The sequence below is a fragment of the Hyla sarda genome, chromosome 8 (genome assembly GCF_029499605.1).
Source record: "Hyla sarda isolate aHylSar1 chromosome 8, aHylSar1.hap1, whole genome shotgun sequence".
Lineage (NCBI taxonomy): Eukaryota > Metazoa > Chordata > Amphibia > Anura > Hylidae > Hyla > Hyla sarda.
Window position 1 is genome coordinate 219112985 of NC_079196.1, and position 21059 is coordinate 219134043.

Below are 21059 nucleotides of genomic sequence, written 5' to 3' on the forward strand. Positions count from 1 at the left end.
TGAAGAAGCAAGACGTGCACTTAGCTAGGCAAAGCTAGAACTTACTAAATAGGGCAATATTGTGTCTATCCCTATTTCCCATGAGAGAAGATCAGACTCATGTGACTTGTGACTAAATCCTTATTCATTATATACCAAAAACACATGAGCCATATTCTCAAGTAAATAAAATCAACACTTTATTATATAAACAATTTAAAACATGTATATGTACTCTCACTATATTAATTTTGTATAATCAGAACTATAGCTCAGATCAATAAACCAGATTCACACCATAGGTATCAAAAGTATATACAAATATATATAAATTAAATATATCACAGGAAAAATCACAAGACCATATATATTGTGCAAAATACAATATTCTATCCGTACAGGAAAGTTGACAGTAAATATGCACCAGTCTCAACAAATTATACAGTATATCCAAAGTAGGACTAAGAGAGCACTGGGGCCATTATTGTAAACATTGCCAAAATCCTCCCTACAAGTATATTGCCCATAGTAAGACACTCACTCACCCATGATATATTGGTGCTAATCCTTGACTCCGAATGCCATTTTGCTCCTTCTTCAGGGGGGCTCCCTGAAGAAGGAGAGAAAACGGCAAGAGCTTCTCTGTATAACAGTCCGTTACAAAGCCCAGCAATATGCAGTTACTTAGTAGTGGGCAGAAACGGCGTTTCCGATTGGAACAATTGGAATTTAAAGGGGTATTCCGGGCAAAAACATTTTATCCCGTATGCAAAGGATAGGGGATAAGATGTCTGATTGCGGGTGCATGAATTGCTAGACATGAATGGAGGGGTCTTAGTGTGGCATCACATACCCAGTCCCGGAAATCCTCTGCACACTGTAGACCTCAGTGTATGCTTGACTGTTGGAGTAAACCGAAAAAACTTTTCGGGTGCATTCAAACACACCGGATCTGCTGCGTATTTGAAGTTGTAATATTCTTAGTTGCCAATTTTAGGCAAGAATACATAAGAATTACCTTGAAGAATCTGCAGTTGCACATCCGAAACTGTGGATTTGACAACATAAATCTGTAGCAGATCTGGTGTGTGTGAATGAACCCTTAGGGCACATCCACTTGTGCGTATTTTGCGGGCAGATTTCCTGCTGCTGATTTTCTTACCCATTGTCTTCACAATGGAGAACATCATGCTCTGGTTGCATTCCAAGGTGTGGGGAGTAGGCTCCCAACCCTTCGTTTTAAAGTTTTTTTATTTTTATTATAGTTCTTGAAGATCAGATTCATGGTGTTTTTTGTCTACCTGACCTTCATCAGATCATATATAGATGGTGTGCTCAGTTTTAGGGTGACTAGTTTTAAATAGTATCATATCTTTTACTAGTCTCAGTAAAAAAATAAAATAAAATTCTTAACACACAAAGGAGAACGTCATGCTCATTATACTGTCGAATGTGTATCCAAACGGATGAACAGACTCCGTAGAGGAGGCCACCGTCATGTCCCAAGCATCTACAAAGCCAACATTCATCCCTTGAAAGACTTCTCTTAGCACCAGATATTGGGTATAACCATGGAAGTCACCAATTCTCTCTGGAGGAGCATAGAACTCTCTGGTGTTTTCTGTCTTGATGATGACTTTGGTATCTGGACTCCGCATGAAGAGACGTTCCACCGCTCTGCGGATGTTGATAGCTCGTCTGATGTAGAGTGTTAGTGGAAACTGTCTAAAATGTTGTCCCATAGTAATAACAAAGATGGTGTCCTTCCCCCCACCGCGTAGATCGATCTGACGACTCGTGTACATGTCCTCTTTGAAGTTATAGAACATGAAGTTCTCGAGTGGAAAGCCGTGCCTCTTGTAGGACACATAAATGTCTTTATCCATGTTCAAAGCTTCAAGTGTTTTATCCCAGAACTTCCATCCACCTTCATGATACTGGAGATAATTCACAACTGGTGGAGACAAAACGTGGTGGAAATAGATTTCAGATTATGTCTACTTATTAACCCTTTAAGGACACAGCCTATTTTTTACTGTTAGTGGCCATCCTTTACTGCATATGAAGTAAGCTCGGCTTCTCTGCTTGCTCCATAGGCAATGAACGATCCAGGTATCGCTATGCCTTGTGACATCTAGAGGTTAAATGTCACAATTTATTCCATTTTTCATTCATATAATAAAATCGAATTATATTACACCATTAATTACTAACTATTAACCCTTCTCTTATCTCTATTTCATCTCTAAATGCCAGGATTTCCGGGTCTACTTCCATGTAATCCCTTATCTCTCTGATAACTCTCTTCTCCACCCTGTACAGTTCTGGTTTTAACACTTTACAGTCTGCAGAATCTGCTCTTACTAAAGTTACAAATTATGTCCTGGCAACTAAATGTATTTGCAACTACTCTCTGGAGATTCTTCTCAAACTCTTCGTAACTCCTCCTCAGTATGCTCCTCTCTATTGGTCTTAAAGGGGTACTCCGGTGAAAAACAATTTTTTTTTTAAATCAACTGGTGCCAGAAAGTTAAACAGATTTGTAAATTACTTCTATTAAAAAATCTTAATCCTTCCTGTACTTATTAGCTGTTGAATACTACAGCGGAAATTATTTTCTCTTTGAAACACCGAGCTCTCTGCTGACATCATGAGCACAGTGCTCTCTGCTGACATCTCTGTGCATTTTATGAACTGTCCAGAACAGCATATGTTTGCTATGGGGATTTCCTTTTACTCTGGACAGTTCCTAAAAATGGACAGAGATGTCAGCAGAGAGCACTGTGCTCGTGATGTCAGCAGTGAGCTCTGTGTTTCAAACGGAAAAGAATTTCCACTGTAGTATTCAGCAGCTAATAAGTACACGAAGGATTAAGATTTTTTAATAGAAGTAATATATAAAGCTGTTTAACTTTCTGGCACCAGTTGATTAAAAAAAAAAAAAAAGTTTTTCACCGGAGTACCCCTTTAACCCCTTAAGGACCAAGGACGTACCGGTACGTCCTTGGTCCTGCTCTTCTGATATAACGCGGGGTTACACAGTAACCCCGCGTCATATCATGGCGGGCCCGGCGTCATAGTGAAGCCGGGACCCGCCTCTAATAGCGCGCAGCGCCGATCGCGGCGCCGCGCGCTATTAACCCTTTAGCCGCGCGCTCAAAGCTGAGCCGCGCGGCTAAAAGTGAAAGTGAAAGTTCCCGGCTAGCTCAGTCGGGCTGTTCGGGATAGCCGCGGCTAATCGCGGCATCCCGAACAGCTGACAGGACAGCGGGAGGGCCCCTTCCTGCCTCCTCGCTGTCCGATCGCCGAATGACTGCTCAGTGCCTGAGATCCAGACATGAGCAGTCATCTGGCAGAATCGTTGATCACTGGTTTCTTATGAGAAACCAGTGATCAACATAGAAGATCAGTGTGTGCAGTGTTATAGGTCCCTATGGGATAACAATGATCAGTATAAGAGATCAGTGTGTGCAGTGTTATAGGTCCCTATGGGATAACAATGATCAGTATAAGAGATCAGTGTGTGCAGTGTTATAGGTCCCTATGGGACCTATAACACTGCAAAAAAAAAGTGAAAAAAAAAAGTGAATAAAGATCATTTAACTCCTCCCCTATTAAAAGTTTGAATCACCCCCCTTTTCCAATAAAAAAAAAAAACACAGTGTAAATAAAAATAAACATATGTGGTATCACCGCGTGCGGAAATGTCCGAATTATAAAAATATATCATTAATTAAACCGCTCGGTCAATGGCGTGCGCGCAAAAAAATTCCAAAGTCAAAAATAGTGAATTTTTGGTCACTTTTTATATCATTTAAAAATGAATGAAAAGTGATCAATAAGTCCTATCAATGCAAAAATGGTACCGTTAAAAACTTCAGATCACGGCGCAAAAAATGAGCCCTCATACCGCCCCATACACAGAAAAATAAAAAAGTTATAGGGGTCAGAAGATGACAATTTTAAACGTATTAATTTTCCTGCATGTAGTTATGATTTTTTCCAGAAGTCCGACAAAATCAAACCTATATAAGTAGGGTATCATTTTAATCGTATGGACCTACAGAATACATATCAGGTGTCATTTTTACCGAAAAATGTACTATGTAGAAACGGAAGCCCCCAAAAGTTACAAAACAGCGTTTTTTTTTCAATTTTGTCGCACAATGATTTTTTTTCCCGCTTCACCATAGATTTTTGGGCAAAATGACTGAAGTCATTACAAAGTAGAATTGGTGGCGCAAAAAATAAGCCATCATATGGATTTTTAGGTGTAAATTTGAAAGAGTTATGATTTTTTAAAGGCAAGGAGCAAAAAACGAAAATGCAAAAACGGAAAAACCTCCGGTCCTTAAGGGGTTAAGGACTCTGCTCTCCTGGTTCTCTTTGTATGCTGTTAACTACTTGTCCAGAGTATGATTTGCCTGCTTTATGTCTTCTCTTTACTGTTTGGGCTCCTCGAGGATCAGCCCTGGGTCCTCTTCTATCCACAGTTTATATTGGAAAAACTAAGTGTATCATCAGACTCTGCTTTTAGCCCAATATCTAGGCTGATGACACACAGCTATATACCTCATCCTGTGACATCACTCCTGTAATGTCCAAACCTGATATTTCACCAAAACTCCTAGGTAGCGCTCTCTCTCTCTATTTATTTATTTATATATATATATATATATATATATATATATATATATATATATATATATATATATATACACAGTGGTCCCTCAACATACGATGGTAATCCATTCCAAATGGACCATCGTTTGTTGAAACCATCGCATGTTGAGGGATCCGTGCAATGTAAAGTATAGGACAGTGGTCTACAACCTGCGGACCTCCAGATGTTGCAAAACTACAACACCCAGCATGCCCGGACAGCCAACGGCTGTCCGGGCATGCTGGGTGTTGTAGTTTTGCAACATCTGGAGGTGCGCAGGTTGAAGACCACTGATGGAGAAAGTAGTATTCACCTGTCCCCGCCGCTCCGGACCGTCACCGCTGCCCGGGATGTCGCCGTCCATCGCTGTCGCCGCGTCCCTGGGGTGTCCCCGATGCTCCGGCAAGCCCTCTGCTTCCCCGGCATCCTCGCTCTCCATCATCACGTCGCTACGCACGCCGCTCCTATTGGATGACAGGACGGCGTGCGCAGCGACATGATGATGACGATGGAGAGCGCCGACGATGCAGGGGATCCCGAAGAAGACGCGCCGGAGCCCCGAGGACAGGTAAGTGATCGTCAGCGGAGCACACGGGGCACCGTAAACAGCTATCCGGTGGCAGCTGAAGCAGTCTGCGCTGCCAGATAGCCGTTTATGCGATGGCCCCGACATACAAAAGCATCGTATGTTGATGCTGCCTTCAACATGCGATGGCCTCTGAGAGTGATCGTATGCTGAAATGATCGTATGTCGGGGCCATCGTATGTCGGGGGGGGGGGGGGGTGTCACTGTACAACCAGTGGCTCCTCTTCTCGCCTGCACCTCAAAACATTTCAGAATCTACCCTGTTCATAACAGCTAAAACTTTTTATGAGATCCAGTTTAATGGCGTAGTATGGAGGTATATACCATCCAGGAGACCCTGTGACATATGTCCCAAATGGAGGCCAAAAGGACAAACTTTTGGCCTCCATCAGGCACAGTATATGGGTCATTTATGGGTCAGTTTAATACGGAGACCAGTCCAGGTGTTTTGGGTTAAACGGAATTGGCCGGACCGCAGTGTGAAACCAGACTTGATGTTCTGATACATTCCCGCCTTGATCACTGTAATTCTTTATGTTCCTCACTCTATCCTGAAAATGTTCCCTCCCTAGTTTATCCAGAAGGCTCATCTTTCTGACCAACCACTAGACTGATGCCCCCCCCCCGAATCCAAGCCACTGCCATGGTTGCCCATTCACTATAAAATACGATTTACACTCCTCGCCCACAAAGCTCTCCCCCGTGCTGCCTCTACCTACATTTCCTACCTCCCCTCTTTATTCCACCCTACATAGGCTCTGCTTCCTATGAATGATAGAAGACGAACATCCCCCATAATCTTAACCTCTCCTGTCTCCAAGACGTCTATTGTGCGGCACCAGTTCTTTGGAGTGCTTTACCCTAGTTGGCGCATTTATTCACAACTGCAATGTATTTTAGCATGTCCCATAAACACATCTGGTAAGGCCGGCCTCTCACATTTCAGAAACTTCCCTCCCCTTTTATCACCATTATTTCCTAATACAGTGATCCCCCGACCTACGATGGCCCCGACATACGATCATTTCAGCATACGATCACTCTGAGTCCATCGCATGTTGAAGGCAGCATCAACATACGATGCTTTTGTATGTCGGGGCCATCGCATAAACGGCTATCCGGCAGCGCAGACTGCTTCAGCTGCCCCTGGATAGCCGTTTACGGTGCCCCGTGTGGTCCGCTGACGATCACTTACCTGTCCTCGGGGCTCCGGCGCGTCCTCTTCGGGATCCCCTGCATCGTGGGCGCTCTCCATCGTCGTCATCACGTCGCTGCGCACGCTGTCCCGTCATCCAATAGGAGCGGCGTGTGTAAGGACGTGATGGAGGCGACGGAGCGTGCGGATGCCGGGGAAGCAGAGGCCTTGCTGGAGCGTCAGGGACGCCGCGACAGCGATGAAAGGCGACATCCCGGGCAGCGGTGACGAGCGGTGACGGTCCGGAGCGGCGGGGACAGGTGAGTATAACTTCCTATACCAGTGGTCTTCAACCTGCGGACCTCCAGATGTTGCAAAACTACAACTCCCAGCATGCCCGGACAGCCGTTGGCTGTCCGGGCATGCTGGGTGTTGTAGTTTTGCAACATCTGGAGGTCCGCAGGTTGTAGACCACTGTCCTATACTTTACATTGCACGGATCCCTCAACATACAATGGTTTCAAGACTGTTGAGACCCAATTAGCTCCTAGCAGGCTATAACTACCCCTCCCCCTTATTACAATAATTAATTAAATAATAACTGACACAACAACAATTTAACTTTTCCGTGGGTGGGAATCGGCCACAGCTTTATTTATAAAATTACTTATATATAAATAACAATTTAACTGTAACAAAGACACCGATTGGCTTCTTACCAACCCGAGAGGTGCTGCCACACCGTCCTGTGTGGAGGTCTACCCCGGGTTGACCCCGCTTTCACCGTCTTCTTACCGCCAAGCTGTGACTTACAATAAACAAAGATACAAAAAGGGAGGGAGGGAGGGCAAAACTCCGGGTCCTGGGCAGATTGAGGGGGGAAGGGAGGCACCACAGCTATAAATACCCAGGGGAGGGCCCCTGAAAGCCCGGGAAACTATTAAACCCCTGATTGGTGCACTCCTTCCCCCCTACCCATGGGACATACCACTGTAGCCACTGGCAAGTTTTACAGGCGGGGGAGGGGGCTAAAAAACCTTGCCTGTACATTTCTTAACCCCTTAACTGCTCACCAGTCAGGGGGCAAGCTAATTATGCACAGCTTGCCCCTCCAGACTGTTGAGACCCAATTAGCTCCTAGCAGGCTATAACTACCCCTCCCCCTTACTAAAATAATTAATTAAATAATAACTGACACAACAACAATTTAACTTTTCCGTGGGTGGGAATCGGCCACAGCTTTATTTATAAAATTACTTATATAAATAACAATTTAACTGTAACAAAGACACCGATTGGCTTCTTACCAACCCGAGAGGTGCTGCCACACTGTCCTGTGTGGAGGTCTACCCCGGGTTGACCCCGCTTTCACCGTCTTCTTACCGCCACGGAGGAGACCAGTTAGCCCTACACTGGGCTCCGACCCCCACCCAAGAGAAACTGGATAGCCAACACCTGGGGCCACCTCAGCCCCCCGGCACACCCAAAACATTTCCTCTCCAGGAAATCCGCCCAACACATTTCCTCTCCAGGAAATCCGCTCAACACATTTCCTCTCCAGGAAATCCGAGGTACCTGCCACCAGGACCATTTTTTTAAATTTTTTTATTTTTTTATTTTATTTTTTTATTTTATTTTTTTTTTTAATTTTAAATAACCCGTGTGAACTTCTCTCTCAGACTCGCCCATACACCGAAGAGTGCTGCAGCACTCGCACCACCTTGCGGAAAGCCGCTCTTAAAACAAAAACACACATGGGAAAGATCAAACTGGGCGAAAATAGCAACATAACATGCAGAACGCCCGCGCCCCACGTGCAGCGCTACCCTCTCCGGAAACCCCATCCACCTCCGCCGGCCCCGATACAAAAAGAGAGCAAATCCCGAACTCACAAAACAGTCATGCACGGACCCTCATGGAGCACGAGCTGCGTCTCCCGGATCGCCTAAACAGTCTCGGACCGACGGGCCTTTTTATTTATTTATTTATTTATTTTTATTGTCTTTTTTAAACTTTTTCCATGAAACGCAAAAAATAGGCACCCAAAAACACGGACACCCAAGTCCCATGGAAGGAGACGAGGAGAAAGAAAAAGTGCCCCATCCACATAGCCCTGAAAAAAGCTAGCGCAAAATCTCGGTTCAGAAAAATTACGCAAAACGACAACCAAAAACCCGACCCGCAGCCGCCACCAAGCGACCCAAAAATGATAGGAAAAAAAAAACGGTCGCCGACAGCAAGGCCACCCACTCGTGGGCCCAGCCCCTAGGTATACACCACCTGCAAAGCAGAAAGAAAATCACCCCCTGCCATGTGCCGTGCGCCAACCGCACCCCACTGGATCGCAGCACAGCGGGAAAGCCAACCAACTTTTTTATTTTTTTATTTTTTTTTAGGTGATTCACATTAACAGGTGAAGATCCCAGCATCACATACTCAGAATGTTATTTGGATACACTGAGAACACTGCCCAAATCTCGAAACTCCTAGGAGAGGTGACACAGCAGATAACTTCCGTTATCACATCCTATTAAAACGAAACAGTAAATCAAACATCAGAGCCTTATAAGGTTACATCAAGGGGCATTCCAGGTATGGAAACCAATATTTTTATTTTTTTATTTTTTTAAGTTTTTATCCGCCGTCCACAGACCCTCTGGAACCTCCGGGACCCTCCTCGACTGTAGACATCCCGGCCTCCACACCAACACTAACCACTCGCAAGCGCCGTACCGTGAGTGCGACCAAACCGCAGGAGCCACCAAAGCGGACCAAGAATTACACCACTCTCCCCAAGGACCCACGGGCCAGCCGCACAAGCAAACCTTCCGGAACTACAGCCAGAGAAAACGGGACAAAACGTCAACACCCAATACCGACCACAGGGAGCGTAGCCCTGAAAGAAATCGTAACTCCAAACAGCGAAGCACTAGATGCAACAGGCAGAGCACAGGAAGAAAACACGCCCCCTGATCACTCAAATCACACACCAGAAAAGAAGAAAAGCATCACAAAAGTAGCGCGCAACCAAGCACAGGGGCCATGCCAACCCACACAGTAACGTTACAAGTCTAAAACATGAGCTGCCGAAGCAAGCACCCAAAGTCCCACAACCAACACCAAGGGAAAAGCTCAAACAAAACCCCAAGCATGGCAGAAACCCACCGCAGCACCACTGAAAAACCAAACACCACACCAACAACCGACCCAACCAGCCACAACAGAGAACAGAGCGAACTCCCCGTGCGCTGCAATGGGGAACTGAAAGCAGGCCAGTCCACTGCCCAACTCCTGAAAAAACCCCAACCAACCGAAATGTCAGCCCATAGCGTAACAGGGGCACATATGCGGGGGCACAAATACCAGACACCCTCGGTGGCCAGAGACAACCTGCAGGAAAAAACTCCGCCCAGAACCATAATCCATGCGGAACATACAGTAAACCAGCAAGGACCGGAACAGGGGCACCTAGCGAGCCCCGAGGAAACCAAAACAGAGAAAACGCAAACACTCCCCGTACACAGGAAAACTGCAGACCAACGCCACACGGCATGCGGAAGACTACAACAAACCACACCCCAACAAGCGTAGAGCACAGGAGAAACCCCCACTGGAAAAACCACCACAAACAGAAGAACCCACAAGGAAAGACAAACTGAAACCCAAGCAAAACCTACCCACCGCCACATCAGCTAAAGCACCCAGCACGACATACAGGAGTCCCATGCCTACCAGAGATCGGGAGCAAAACAGGAGAAAATATCAGACAATACACTAGGACAAACAGAGCAGCGGAGAGGAACTACAACTAGTGACGGAGAGAAACACCAAACCAAGGGGGGAGAAAACCAAAAGAAACAAAACCGTAACTGGGTGCCACCGATTCAGGATAAGGAACAAGCCTCAGGAGCTAAGTCCACAAAACCCGGTCATCCAGAGCGTAAGGCCAAAAGACCACTCACCTAAGTGAGCACCGCAGAAAATGATACCACACCAAAGCACCCCGTCAAGAAGAGACGTACCCAACTCACAACCAGAGACCAACATAGACATACACCTATATCCGAGACCCAAACCCACCAAACACACAGGAACAAAAGGCGGATACTACCCTGAACAGCCATAAGCACACTAACCGGGGAAGGAGAGGCCACCAACCTAACCTAGCCAGCTGAAGACAACTGGCCTGCCAAAGCCCCAAGAGCAGGCACGAAAATAGAGCCACCACTGCCCCCCGCAACAGAACGCTCACTAAGTCCAGAAGATGGAGAAGGCACAAAAGATGGAGGAACCACTTCACCACCGCAGGCGTGGGACAAGGCACGCTGGAGACCACCTGGTTGCGGGTACTCTGCCGCCGCCCGGAATGGCGCCGGGAAACCAGCAGCAGAGGAGAGGTGATGGAGGGTTTGGGGTGCAGTGGCTGCAAGAACCATGCGCCGTGATCTAAAGTTTACAGCGGTACCATTGTCGTGTCAATTAGAGTTGTGATTATTTATTCATTTTTTTAATTTTTTTTTATTTATTTATTTATTTATTTATTTTTTTATACGTATAAAAAGCGACCAAAATACGCTATATGGGACTGTAGAATATATATATATGTAATTATTAATTTGCGCTTACACCGCAAACCGTGCAATCAAATGAGGATATATAACTTGATAGTTCGGACATTGACGCACGTGGCCTTTGATACCACATGCGTATGTGCATTGAAATCTACATAGTTTGTACTTTTTCATATCATTGTAATTTATTATTTATAATTTTTTATTTATCTATTTATATATTTATTTATTTATTCATTTATTTTTTTTTTATTTTTTTTTGTTAATTCAGTTATTTATTCATGAATTTTTATTTATTTATTTATTTTTTTGGCGCGTACGCCATTGAAGGAGTACTGCAATCAAAGATATATTTAAATAGTACGGACATGTACGCAAGCAGCGATACTGTATAGGTGCATATGCTTGATGTAATACAGATATTTATATTTAATTATTTTATTTTATTTATTCAGTTATTTAGTAATTTATTTATTCATTTATTTTTTTATTATAATTTTTTTTTTTTTTTATGTATGGGGGGGGGGGAGTAGTGATCCAACGTTTAATGGCAAGGGTTAAATTGATCTTCATAATTTTTTTATTTTTTTTTTGTGTGTGTGTGTGTGCAATGCTATAGCTCCCATAGGGAGCCACAACACTGCACACACAGTACCTAACACAGATCACTTGCCATGTGTTAACATGGCAATGATCTGGGTCATCGGTGATTGATTGCTCAAGCCTGAATTTCAGGCTTGGAGCAATCAATCCACGAGCGGACGCGCAGGAGGCAGGTAAGAGACCCTCCTGCTGCGTTCCAGCTGATCGGGACATCGCGATTAATCGCGATGGTCCCGATCAGCCCAACTGAGCAGCCGGGACGCCCGTACATACATTCAGATGCGGCGATCAACTTTGATCGACGCATCCAAAAAGGTAATGCCGGACATCTGCCCGATCGGCGATGTCCGGCATTAGCATGGGTCCTGGTTGCTAATAGCAACCGGGACCCCGCGGCTATGATGCGCGCTCAACTTGTGAGCGCGCAGCATAGCTAGGGACACGCAAATGGACGTTAATAAACGTCCATTTGCGCAAGCCCGCAAAAAACAGCAGCAGCCACCCAGGGGGCCGCCACCGCAGCGGAGGGGACAGTAACGGGGGAAAGAGGCAAAGCGCGCTCAAAAGGAGCACGCATGAGAAAGGGGCTCGGGCCAGGTAAGAGGATTGAAGGAACGGGCAGGACATTAAGGGAACGGGCAGGAGATGAAAGGAACGGGACAGGGAAGGGGATTAAAGGAACGGGCAGGACAGGGGGAAGGAGAGCGGGACTGTGAGAGGTCCGCCAGCCTCCCGAACCCAACGCCAGGGTGCAACAGCCAGGGTGCAACAGCCAGGGTGCAACAGGAGGGGAGGCCAGCTCAGCCACAAACGAGCATGCCAGCCCTCACCCTCCTGCTCCATCCGGGCCATAATATAAGGGGCAGATACATACCAACCGGCAGACAAAACTCCGGGTCCTGGGCAGATTGAGGGGGGAAGGGAGGCACCACAGCTATAAATACCCAGGGGAGGGCCTCTGAAAGCCCGGGAAACTATTAAACCCCTGATTGGTGCACTCCTTCCCCCCTACCCATGGGACATACCACTGTAGCCACTGGCAAGTTTTACAGGCGGGGGAGGGGGCTAAAAAACCTTGCCTGTACATTTCTTAACCCCTTAACTGCTCACCAGTCAGGGGGCAAGCTAGTTATGCACAGCTTGCCCCTCCACAAACGATGGTCCGTTTGGAGCGGATTACCATCGTATGTTGAGGGACCACTGTAGATTGTAAGCTCCTGTGAGCAGAACCCTCTCTCCTATTGTTTGAATTGATAGATGTTTGTTAGAATGTATCGTTGGATTTAATCTGTATATTTGCCCTCCCCATTGTATAGTGCTACTGAATACATTGTCTCTATAGAAATAAAGATTATTATCATTATCATGGTTCATCTGGTATACAATAGACTGCCTCTCTATGCTGCACACACTTGTTATAGAATCCATCTACACAGGCAAACGAAAGCCCAAACATCATAGCTCACATTAACCCTTCAATAAAGGGGACACGGAGGACACTTACTCTTGATTCCCTCGGTGAAGTGCATGATGTACTGACGTAACGTGGAGTCTCCGATCAAGAAGAGCTTCTTCCCCTTTAGACATTTGGTGAAGTCTTCCTTTGTTTTATAGACGGTCATGTCACAATAAGCCGGATGCCAGGTGTAGTTGTAGAAGTGTCCACTGGGGACAGGAGAGCTCATCCCCGTCTGACATTTTGTTTTCGATATTGACGAATGATCTAAAAAATATATTATATATATATATATATATAATGATCTCTGTCATCTATCTATCTGTCAATCAGGGCGGGTCCTGGTGGCTGCTCCCCACATGGTCAGATTGAGTGATGTCTCTCCTTGTACACAGATAGGGAGATATGTGTCACTCAAGTGGGCCAGGCAGGGAGTAGAAGCCAGGACCCACCCCATGGACTGGTTACAGGGGTCCCAGCCCCATTGTTAAACTTTGATTACTCTGCAACATCCGAGCATGCAGGAACATGCAGAGACATTTGGGGGGGCAGGGGCTCAAGCCCCCCTCTTCTAGTCTGCACATCCCTGCGAGCGTGCCGGGGACACCCTGGATCACACTGCCTGCACCAGTTTTATGCTGCCCCTGGTTAAAGCAGCATAAATCTCAATGACCGGTCCCCTTTAAATAAATATTCCAGGCAAAACTAACCAGGTTTTGGCCAGATTCAAGGTGCCCAACACCTGAAGCATTATCTACAAAAAAGAAAGTTGCAACAGCGCTCTTGGTCAAAAAATGGAGGCTCTTAGTGCACTTTTTGATCAAAATGTGTCACCCCAAGAGGGCTGATCCAACATGTCACACAGTCAGAGGCTATATGCACAGCAGAGGTGAGTTATCATGTTAGGGTCCCATCCAATATGAGGCCACCTCCGCGTGGTGGATGGGGGGACACATTTTGATCAAAAAGTGTGCTAAGAGCCTCCATTTTTTGACCAAGAGTGCTGTTGCAACTTTCTTTTTTGTACATTTTATATTTGCCACAGCAGCGGGCACCTGTGTATTAGGTTGTTGTGCTGGCTATTTTTCCTTTTGTTTTTACTTTGTAAGTTGGGGGGTGTGGCACCCTCTTTAGCCGTGCACCCCACCCCTCTCAGACTGGAGGTGGTTTAGTCCATGGCTGATCCAACATGTCACACAGTCAGAGGCTATATGCACAGCAGAGGTGAGTTATCATGTTAGGGTCCCATCCGATATGAGGCCACCTCCGCGTGGTGGATGGGGGGACACATTTTGATCAAAAAGTGCGCTAAGAGCCTCCATTTTTTGACTAAGAGTGCTATTGCAACTTTCTCTTTTGTACATTTTGTATTTGTCCCAGCAGCGGGCACCTGTGTATTAGGTTGTTGTGCTGGCTATTTTTCCTTTTGTTTTTACTCTGAAGCATTATTGTTACGCCGAGCGCTCCGGGTCCCCGCTCCTCCCCGGAGCGCTCACGGCGTCTCTCTCCCTGCAGCGCCCCGGTCAGTCCCGCTGACCGGGAGCGCTGCACTGACATGGCCGTCGGGGATGCGATTCGCACAGCGGGACGCGCCCGCTCGCGAATCGCATCCCAAGTCACTTACCTGTCCCGGTCCCCGGCTGTCATGCTCTGGCGCGCGCGGCTCCGCTCTCTAGGGCGCGCGCGCGCCAGCTCTCTGAGATTTAAAGGGCCAGTGCACCAATGATGGTGCCTGGCCCAATCTTCCTGATTAGCTTGCACCTGTGCACTCCCTACTTATACCTCACTTCCCCTGCACTCCCTTACCGGATCTTGTTGCCCTTGTGCCAGAGAAAGCCTTTCCTTGAGTGTTCCTAGCCTGTGTTCCAGACCTCCTTCCGTTGCCCCTGACTACGATCCTTGCTGCCTGCCCTGACCTTCTGCTACGTCCGACCTTGCTCTTGCCTTATCCTTTGTACCATGCCTATCTCAGCAGTCAGAGAGGTTGAGCCGTTGCCGGTGGATACGACCTGGTTGCTACCGCCGCTGCAAGACCATCCCGCTTTGCGGCGGGCTCTGGTGAAAACCAGTAGCTACTTAGAACCGGTCCACCGACACGGTCCACGCCAAACCCTCTCTGACACAGAGGATCCACCTCCTGCCTGCCGAATCGGGACAGTAGATCCGGCCATGGATTCCGCTGAGGTGCCGCTGTCAAGTCTTGCCGACATTTCCACGGTGATTGCCCAGCAATCCCTAATGATCACCCAACGAAATCACCAGCTGGCATACTTGACCACCGTGACACAGCAACTTCAGTCACAGATACAGCAGCTGCTGCCGCAGATGCAGCAACTTCAGTCTCAGACACAGCAGCTGCAACAGCAACAACCATCTCCTCCGCCGGCTCCTGCAACTCCTCCGCAGCGACCGGCCGCTCCTAACCCCTGCTTGTCCCTGCCGGACAAATTTGATGGGGACTCTAGACTCTGCCGTGGTCTCCTGCCTGGGAAGGCCCTGCCATGTGCCACACCGCTCGGAGCACCTCTCTCACAGTATCCTTTGCAATCCACCCCTGTGCCTCCCGCCGAGGAGGCTATGCAAGTGGATCGGTCTCGCCTGACCCCTGAAGAGAGGACTCGCCGCAGAAAGAAAGATTTACTTCTATACTGCACTGTGCGTTACCGCACAGAACCCCTGCTCTTGAGCATGGAACTTTTTGTTTTGCCCAAATGCTCCTCTGAACTCCTCCTCGGTCTGCCATGGCTCCAACGCCACTCCTCTACCCTTGTCTGGACCACCGGGGAGATCTTGAGCGGGGGTGCTTCTTGCCACAGAAAATGCCTCACGTCTGCTCCCAGTCCCGTCAGTCAAACCTCTGTGTCTCCTCCTTTACCTGGTCTCCCCAAGGCCTATCTGGACTATGCTGTGTCTCCTCCTCACAGCCCCCGTCCTGTTAACACTCTGCCCCGTGCCAAGCTTGACCCTCTTCCCTCCCTCCCCACCCCCACGCCTTCTTGTGTGCCCGCTGTTGATGTGGTTTCCCGGGGCTTCGCCACCATCTGGAAAAAGACTCTAAAATTCCTCATACTAGCCTCATCCCGGGTGAAGAAGCTTGCCGGAAAAAAGAGAAGAGCTCCTCCTGTTTTTGTGTGGCTCTCCGCCAAGTATATCCGCTTCCGTGTCCCCAGTTTTTATCTGGGACCACGTTACCTTGGACCCTTTGAAATTAAATGCCTAGAGGAAGCTACTCCGGTCTCCGGGTCCTCAGACGTCTTCCGGATTAAAGAATTTTCAGGTCCCAAAAAGAGGGGGAGACCCAAGGGGGGGGGGGTACTGTTACGCCGAGCGCTCCGGGTCCCCGCTCCTCCCCGGAGCGCTCACGGCGTCTCTCTCCCTGCAGCGCCCCGGTCAGTCCCGCTGACCGGGAGCGCTGCACTGACATGGCCGTCGGAGATGCGATTCGCACAGCGGGACGCGCCCGCTCGCGAATCGCATCCCAAGTCACTTACCTGTCCCGGTCCCCGGCTGTCATGCTCTGGCGCGCGCGGCTCCGCTCTCTAGGGCGCGCGCGCGCCAGCTCTCTGAGATTTAAAGGGCCAGTGCACCAATGATGGTGCCTGGCCCAATCTTCCTGATTAGCTTGCACCTGTGCACTCCCTACTTATACCTCACTTCCCCTGCACTCCCTTGCCGGATCTTGTTGCCCTTGTGCCAGAGAAAGCCTTTCCTTGAGTGTTCCTAGCCTGTTTTCCAGACCTCCTGCCGTTGCCCCTGACTACGATCCTTGCTGCCTGCCCTGACCTTCTGCTACGTCCGACCTTGCTCTTGCCTTATCCTTTGTACCATGCCTATCTCAGCAGTCAGAGAGGTTGAGCCGTTGCCGGTGGATACGACCTGGTTGCTACCGCCGCTGCAAGACCATCCCGCTTTGCGGCGGGCTCTGGTGAAAACCAGTAGCTACTTAGAACCGGTCCACCGACACGGTCCACGCCAAACCCTCTCTGACACAGAGGATCCACCTCCTGCCTGCCGAATCGTGACAATTATCTAGTTTGGTAGCTTTTCAGGTACACTTATTCGAAAAACAAAACAAAAAATGTGGCAGGTTCAGTCGTGTCACATCATGAAAATATTTGTCACTTCTTTAGTGGTGATATTGGTCTGTGTGTAGTGGTTTGTATTCTGTATCAGTATGATGGTATTATCCAGTCACCTTGTGATGGTTATGCTAGTGCTCATGGTTTGGTGCAGTTATGTATCCCTTTTGTAGTGATGTTATTGGTGATATTGGTCTGTGTATAGTGGTTCTTATTTCAGAAGAGTATGATGATATAATTTAGTTACTGCAGTATATATATGTTGTCCTGGACGGCGCTCAGCACCGTCCATCTCTGCAACCCGTTTCCCCGGTCAGCCCCGGTGGAGGAGCATCGAATCACATATTGAGCGGTGAGTGCGGATATATTTCGGATCTATTTCCATACTCCACATGTTGATAACTACTTTATTCTATTGTATCCCAGCACCTCCGCCAACTCCATTTTGGATAGATGACTGGCCAGAGCTACCATCACACCGCACCCGGTCACCCAATATTAGCCATATTGAGCGGTGCTGCCTGAATCTACTGTTTGTATCGGTATATTTTTGAGGTTTCTAAACCCCAATCTATGATCAAATCCAGCGTGATCCCCTGGTGAGCGGCGATGCATACACTGTATGCATCACCGCTCACTACCTGGGGCAGTAGCTTACTAGGGGCCACTGGGTAGTGCTGGGCAGTGTGACATCATTATGTGGGCATTTTTCACACGGATTCCACATAGTTTTCAATGCCCTCAGTAGTAATTTAAAGCTATCTGATTTTATGAACAAAAATCTTACGACTTCTGTTGCGCAGAGGTCGTGTCTAAAATGCAGAGGCCGGGTTCCTCTATGTGGACAAAGCGGCCTCTAAAGTAGGATAGACACTAGTGACGTATAGGACACAACTTACCCCCACAATCTGTAATGACTATGGTCTTCAAACTTTGGGCCATTTCCACACCAACATTGGATCTTTAAGAAATTACACAAATAACAATTATCTAGGAAGTATTGCACATAAATTGTAAATAGAAAAAAAAAAAGTTAATAATTTTTAATGGTTCTCCAACCATTTGATGAGCTAAAAGTGACTTTCTTAAAGGGGTTCTCTGGTGCTTACACATCTTTTCCCCTATACAAAGGATAGGGGATAAGATGCCTGATCGCGTGAATCCCGCCGCTGGGGACCCCCAGGATCTTGCACGCAGCACACCGTTTGTAATCAGTCCCCGGAGCGTGTTCGCTCCGGGTCTGATTACGGACGACCACAAGGCCGGCGGAGTGTGACGCCATGCCTCCGCCCCCGTGTGATGTCACGCTCCGCCCCTCAATGCAAGCCTACAGGAGGGGGCGTGATAGCTGTCACGCCCCCTCCCGTGGGCTTGCATTGAGGGGGGGGAGCATGACGTCACATGGGGCGGAGGCGTGACGTCACACGCCGCCGGCCTTGTGGTCGTCCGTAATCAGACCCGGAGCGAACACGCTCCGGGGACTGATTACAAACGGGTGCCGCGTGCAAGATCCCGGGGGTCCCCAGCGGCGGGATTCACGCGATCAGGCATCTTATCCCCTATCCTTTGGATAGGGGAAAAGATGTGTAAGCACCGGAGAACCCCTTTAATAACTGACTTTACCCTATGTATGCCACTAACAATGTCTTTTTTAGGATACAAGAGCTACATCTGAGCTATGGAAGGGTTGGGTGATCACCAATCCATGTACATTTTATAACACGTGAGCTATGAATTATTCTTGTCTAAGGGACTGGACTTCTGGTCAGCTGACTGGAATTTGGAATTGGCATTTATTAGGCACAATTGCATCTATTAACCTAGTTCTAAATGGCATTATGCAGAACTTGGACTGAGATTTTAGACCCTACCGTTTAAATAGTGGCTTCTCCTCCTCGGTAAGGTGGGACTCGTGAAGATCCACAGCTCTCATTTCATTCAAACATTCGCAGGGAATGTCCTTTGGTTTAATACAGTAGAAGGCCTCTTCATAGAACTTGTCTTTGTACTCGCAAACCTCTTCGGCTGTGTTCAATTGAAAGTGACAATTAGTGATAGCCTCCTTGCCAAGGTATTTATATCTTCCATTGAAACCAAGTACCCCTAGACTGGCATGTCGTGCCCTCCAGAGGACTGCAGTGCCTTCACTGGGATGCCACAGTCGAATGGACACCTTGGTTTCACCCCTGCTAACCCAGCGCAATGGAAAGTAGACATGGTAGGATCCATTATGAAAGTCTTCAACCCTACCAGACACAGCAGCTCCAAGTTTAGGAGAAAAGAGTCGTGACCTTATGAAGTCTCCTCCATAGGTTTTCCTGTTACCCAGGTGATCGTACATATCAACCTGTACCACAAGGTCTTCTCCAGGACAGTAACGCTTCCTCCTGTTGACTATGGACACCTTACTGTTTTTTGCACTTGTGCTTCCATGAAAGAATGTGAATGTAACATTTGGGATGATTCTTTGGATTTTGTTAAAGTTTGAATTTATTTCAGACTGAAGATCATATGTTCTTGGCTGTGGAGTCGTCAGTTCATGCGGTTGGAAGTTGACATTAATCTCTGTGATCGGACCAAAACATTTTCCCATCAAGTGTTTAAGAGAATCCTGAAAATATGAAAGAAGAAGGCTTAGACACTACAGAAAATCTTAGCTAAGGATGTACATGATGTCATACAATCTAATTGTACAGATTTTAATCTGGATCCACAAGTATCTTGACCTGCACATTTAGAAGTTTAAAGCAAATTTGTATAGGAATGTGCCAGGAAGTAGCTAAACTTTTTTTAACAGATATACAACAGAAATGTTTCAGCCTTAATACAAATGCCATGTGTGCCAAACATCCTTCCTTTCTTTTTAAGTTCACCACAAAATCAGTGTACCTGCAGTGATATATGGCCACCATTGAATAAACAATGGCAGAGGTGGTCTTAGTGTCTGGGGCAGCATGATAGAAACATAGAATGTGTTGGCAGATAAGAACCATTTGGCCCATCTAGTCTGCCCAATAATCTGAATCCTATCAATAGTCCCTGGCCCTATCTTATATGAAGTATAGAATTATGCCTATCTCTATCTTATATGAAGGATAGCCTTATGCTTATCTCATGCATGCTTAGACTCTTTCAATGCATTTGCAGCGACCACTTCTGCAGGAAGGCTATTTCATGCATCCACTACTCTTACCGAAAACACCTCAGATGGCATGTAGAATTGCAGGCAGCTACGGTGTCCTGTCCAGGTGATTCCAGATCAGCCGGAAAATGCAGATAGAGTACGTGGATAAAATGCCATAAAAGTCAGGACTTCACTGTCTGCGCTTCTCCTCACGAAATTATGCATAAGCAGCACTCCGCAGTAGAATAAAAACCCTCTGTTGTCTGTCACTCAGCCACTGCCTAATCCACTCAACAATATGGGAGTCCAAGCTCAATGACTGTAGTTTATTGATAAGTCTTCTATGTGGGACAGTGTCAAAAGCCTTACTAAAATCTAGATATGTGATGTCCCTCCGCCATCTATTATTTTAGTCACCCAATCAAAAAAATCAAGAAGATTTGTTTGACATGATCTCCCTGAAGTAAACCCATGTTGTTTTTCATCTTGCAATCCATTAATTTCCCCACTATTAATGTCAGACTTACTGGCCTATAGTTGCTTGATTCCTCCTACTACCTTTCTTGTGAATAGGCACGACATTTGCTAATTTCCAATCTCCAGGATGACTCCTGTTTCCAGTGATTGGTTAAATAAATCTGTTAACGGTTTTTCTAGTTCACCTCTAAGCACTTTTAATAATTTGGGTGTATCCCATCAGTCCCCTGTGACTTATTTGTCTTCACTTTAGACAGCAAATGTAGAACCTCTTCCTCTGTAAAGACACATGCATCAAATGATTCATTAGTCTTCCTCCCTAATTGAGGTCCTTTTCCTACTTTTTTCTTCTGTAAAAACTGAACAGAAGTATTCATTAACCTGTT

At 47.0% G+C, this 21059-nt stretch overlaps 1 protein-coding gene across 1 annotated transcript; it reads right to left on the reverse strand.

Annotated features, from left to right (window-relative positions):
* Positions 1-246: 246 nt before the first annotated feature.
* Positions 247-20286, reverse strand: LOC130285329 (NXPE family member 4-like). Its single transcript, XM_056536687.1, has 5 exons — positions 20266-20286; positions 18944-19683; positions 17972-18033; positions 13042-13260; positions 247-1933 (listed from the first exon to the last, which is right to left on the reverse strand). Exons 1-5 carry the CDS (start codon positions 20284-20286, stop codon positions 1389-1391), a joined length of 1587 nt encoding a protein of 528 aa, XP_056392662.1. The 3' UTR covers positions 247-1388.
* Positions 20287-21059: the final 773 nt, after the last annotated feature.

What these genes read in the sequence shown, in the direction of transcription:
- LOC130285329 (XM_056536687.1), bottom strand. Translation starts at nt 20,286, where the DNA reads ATGCCATCTGAGGTGTTTTCG. An exon ending in TGCCATCTGAGGTGTTTTCG is followed by an intron (nt 19,684 to 20,265) that starts GTAAGAGTAGTG and finishes TCATATTTTCAG; the next exon opens with GATTCTCTTAAACACTTGAT. An exon ending in AGTCATTACAGATTGTGGGG is followed by an intron (nt 13,261 to 17,971) that starts GTAAGTTGTGTC and finishes TATATTTTTTAG; the next exon opens with ATCATTCGTCAATATCGAAA.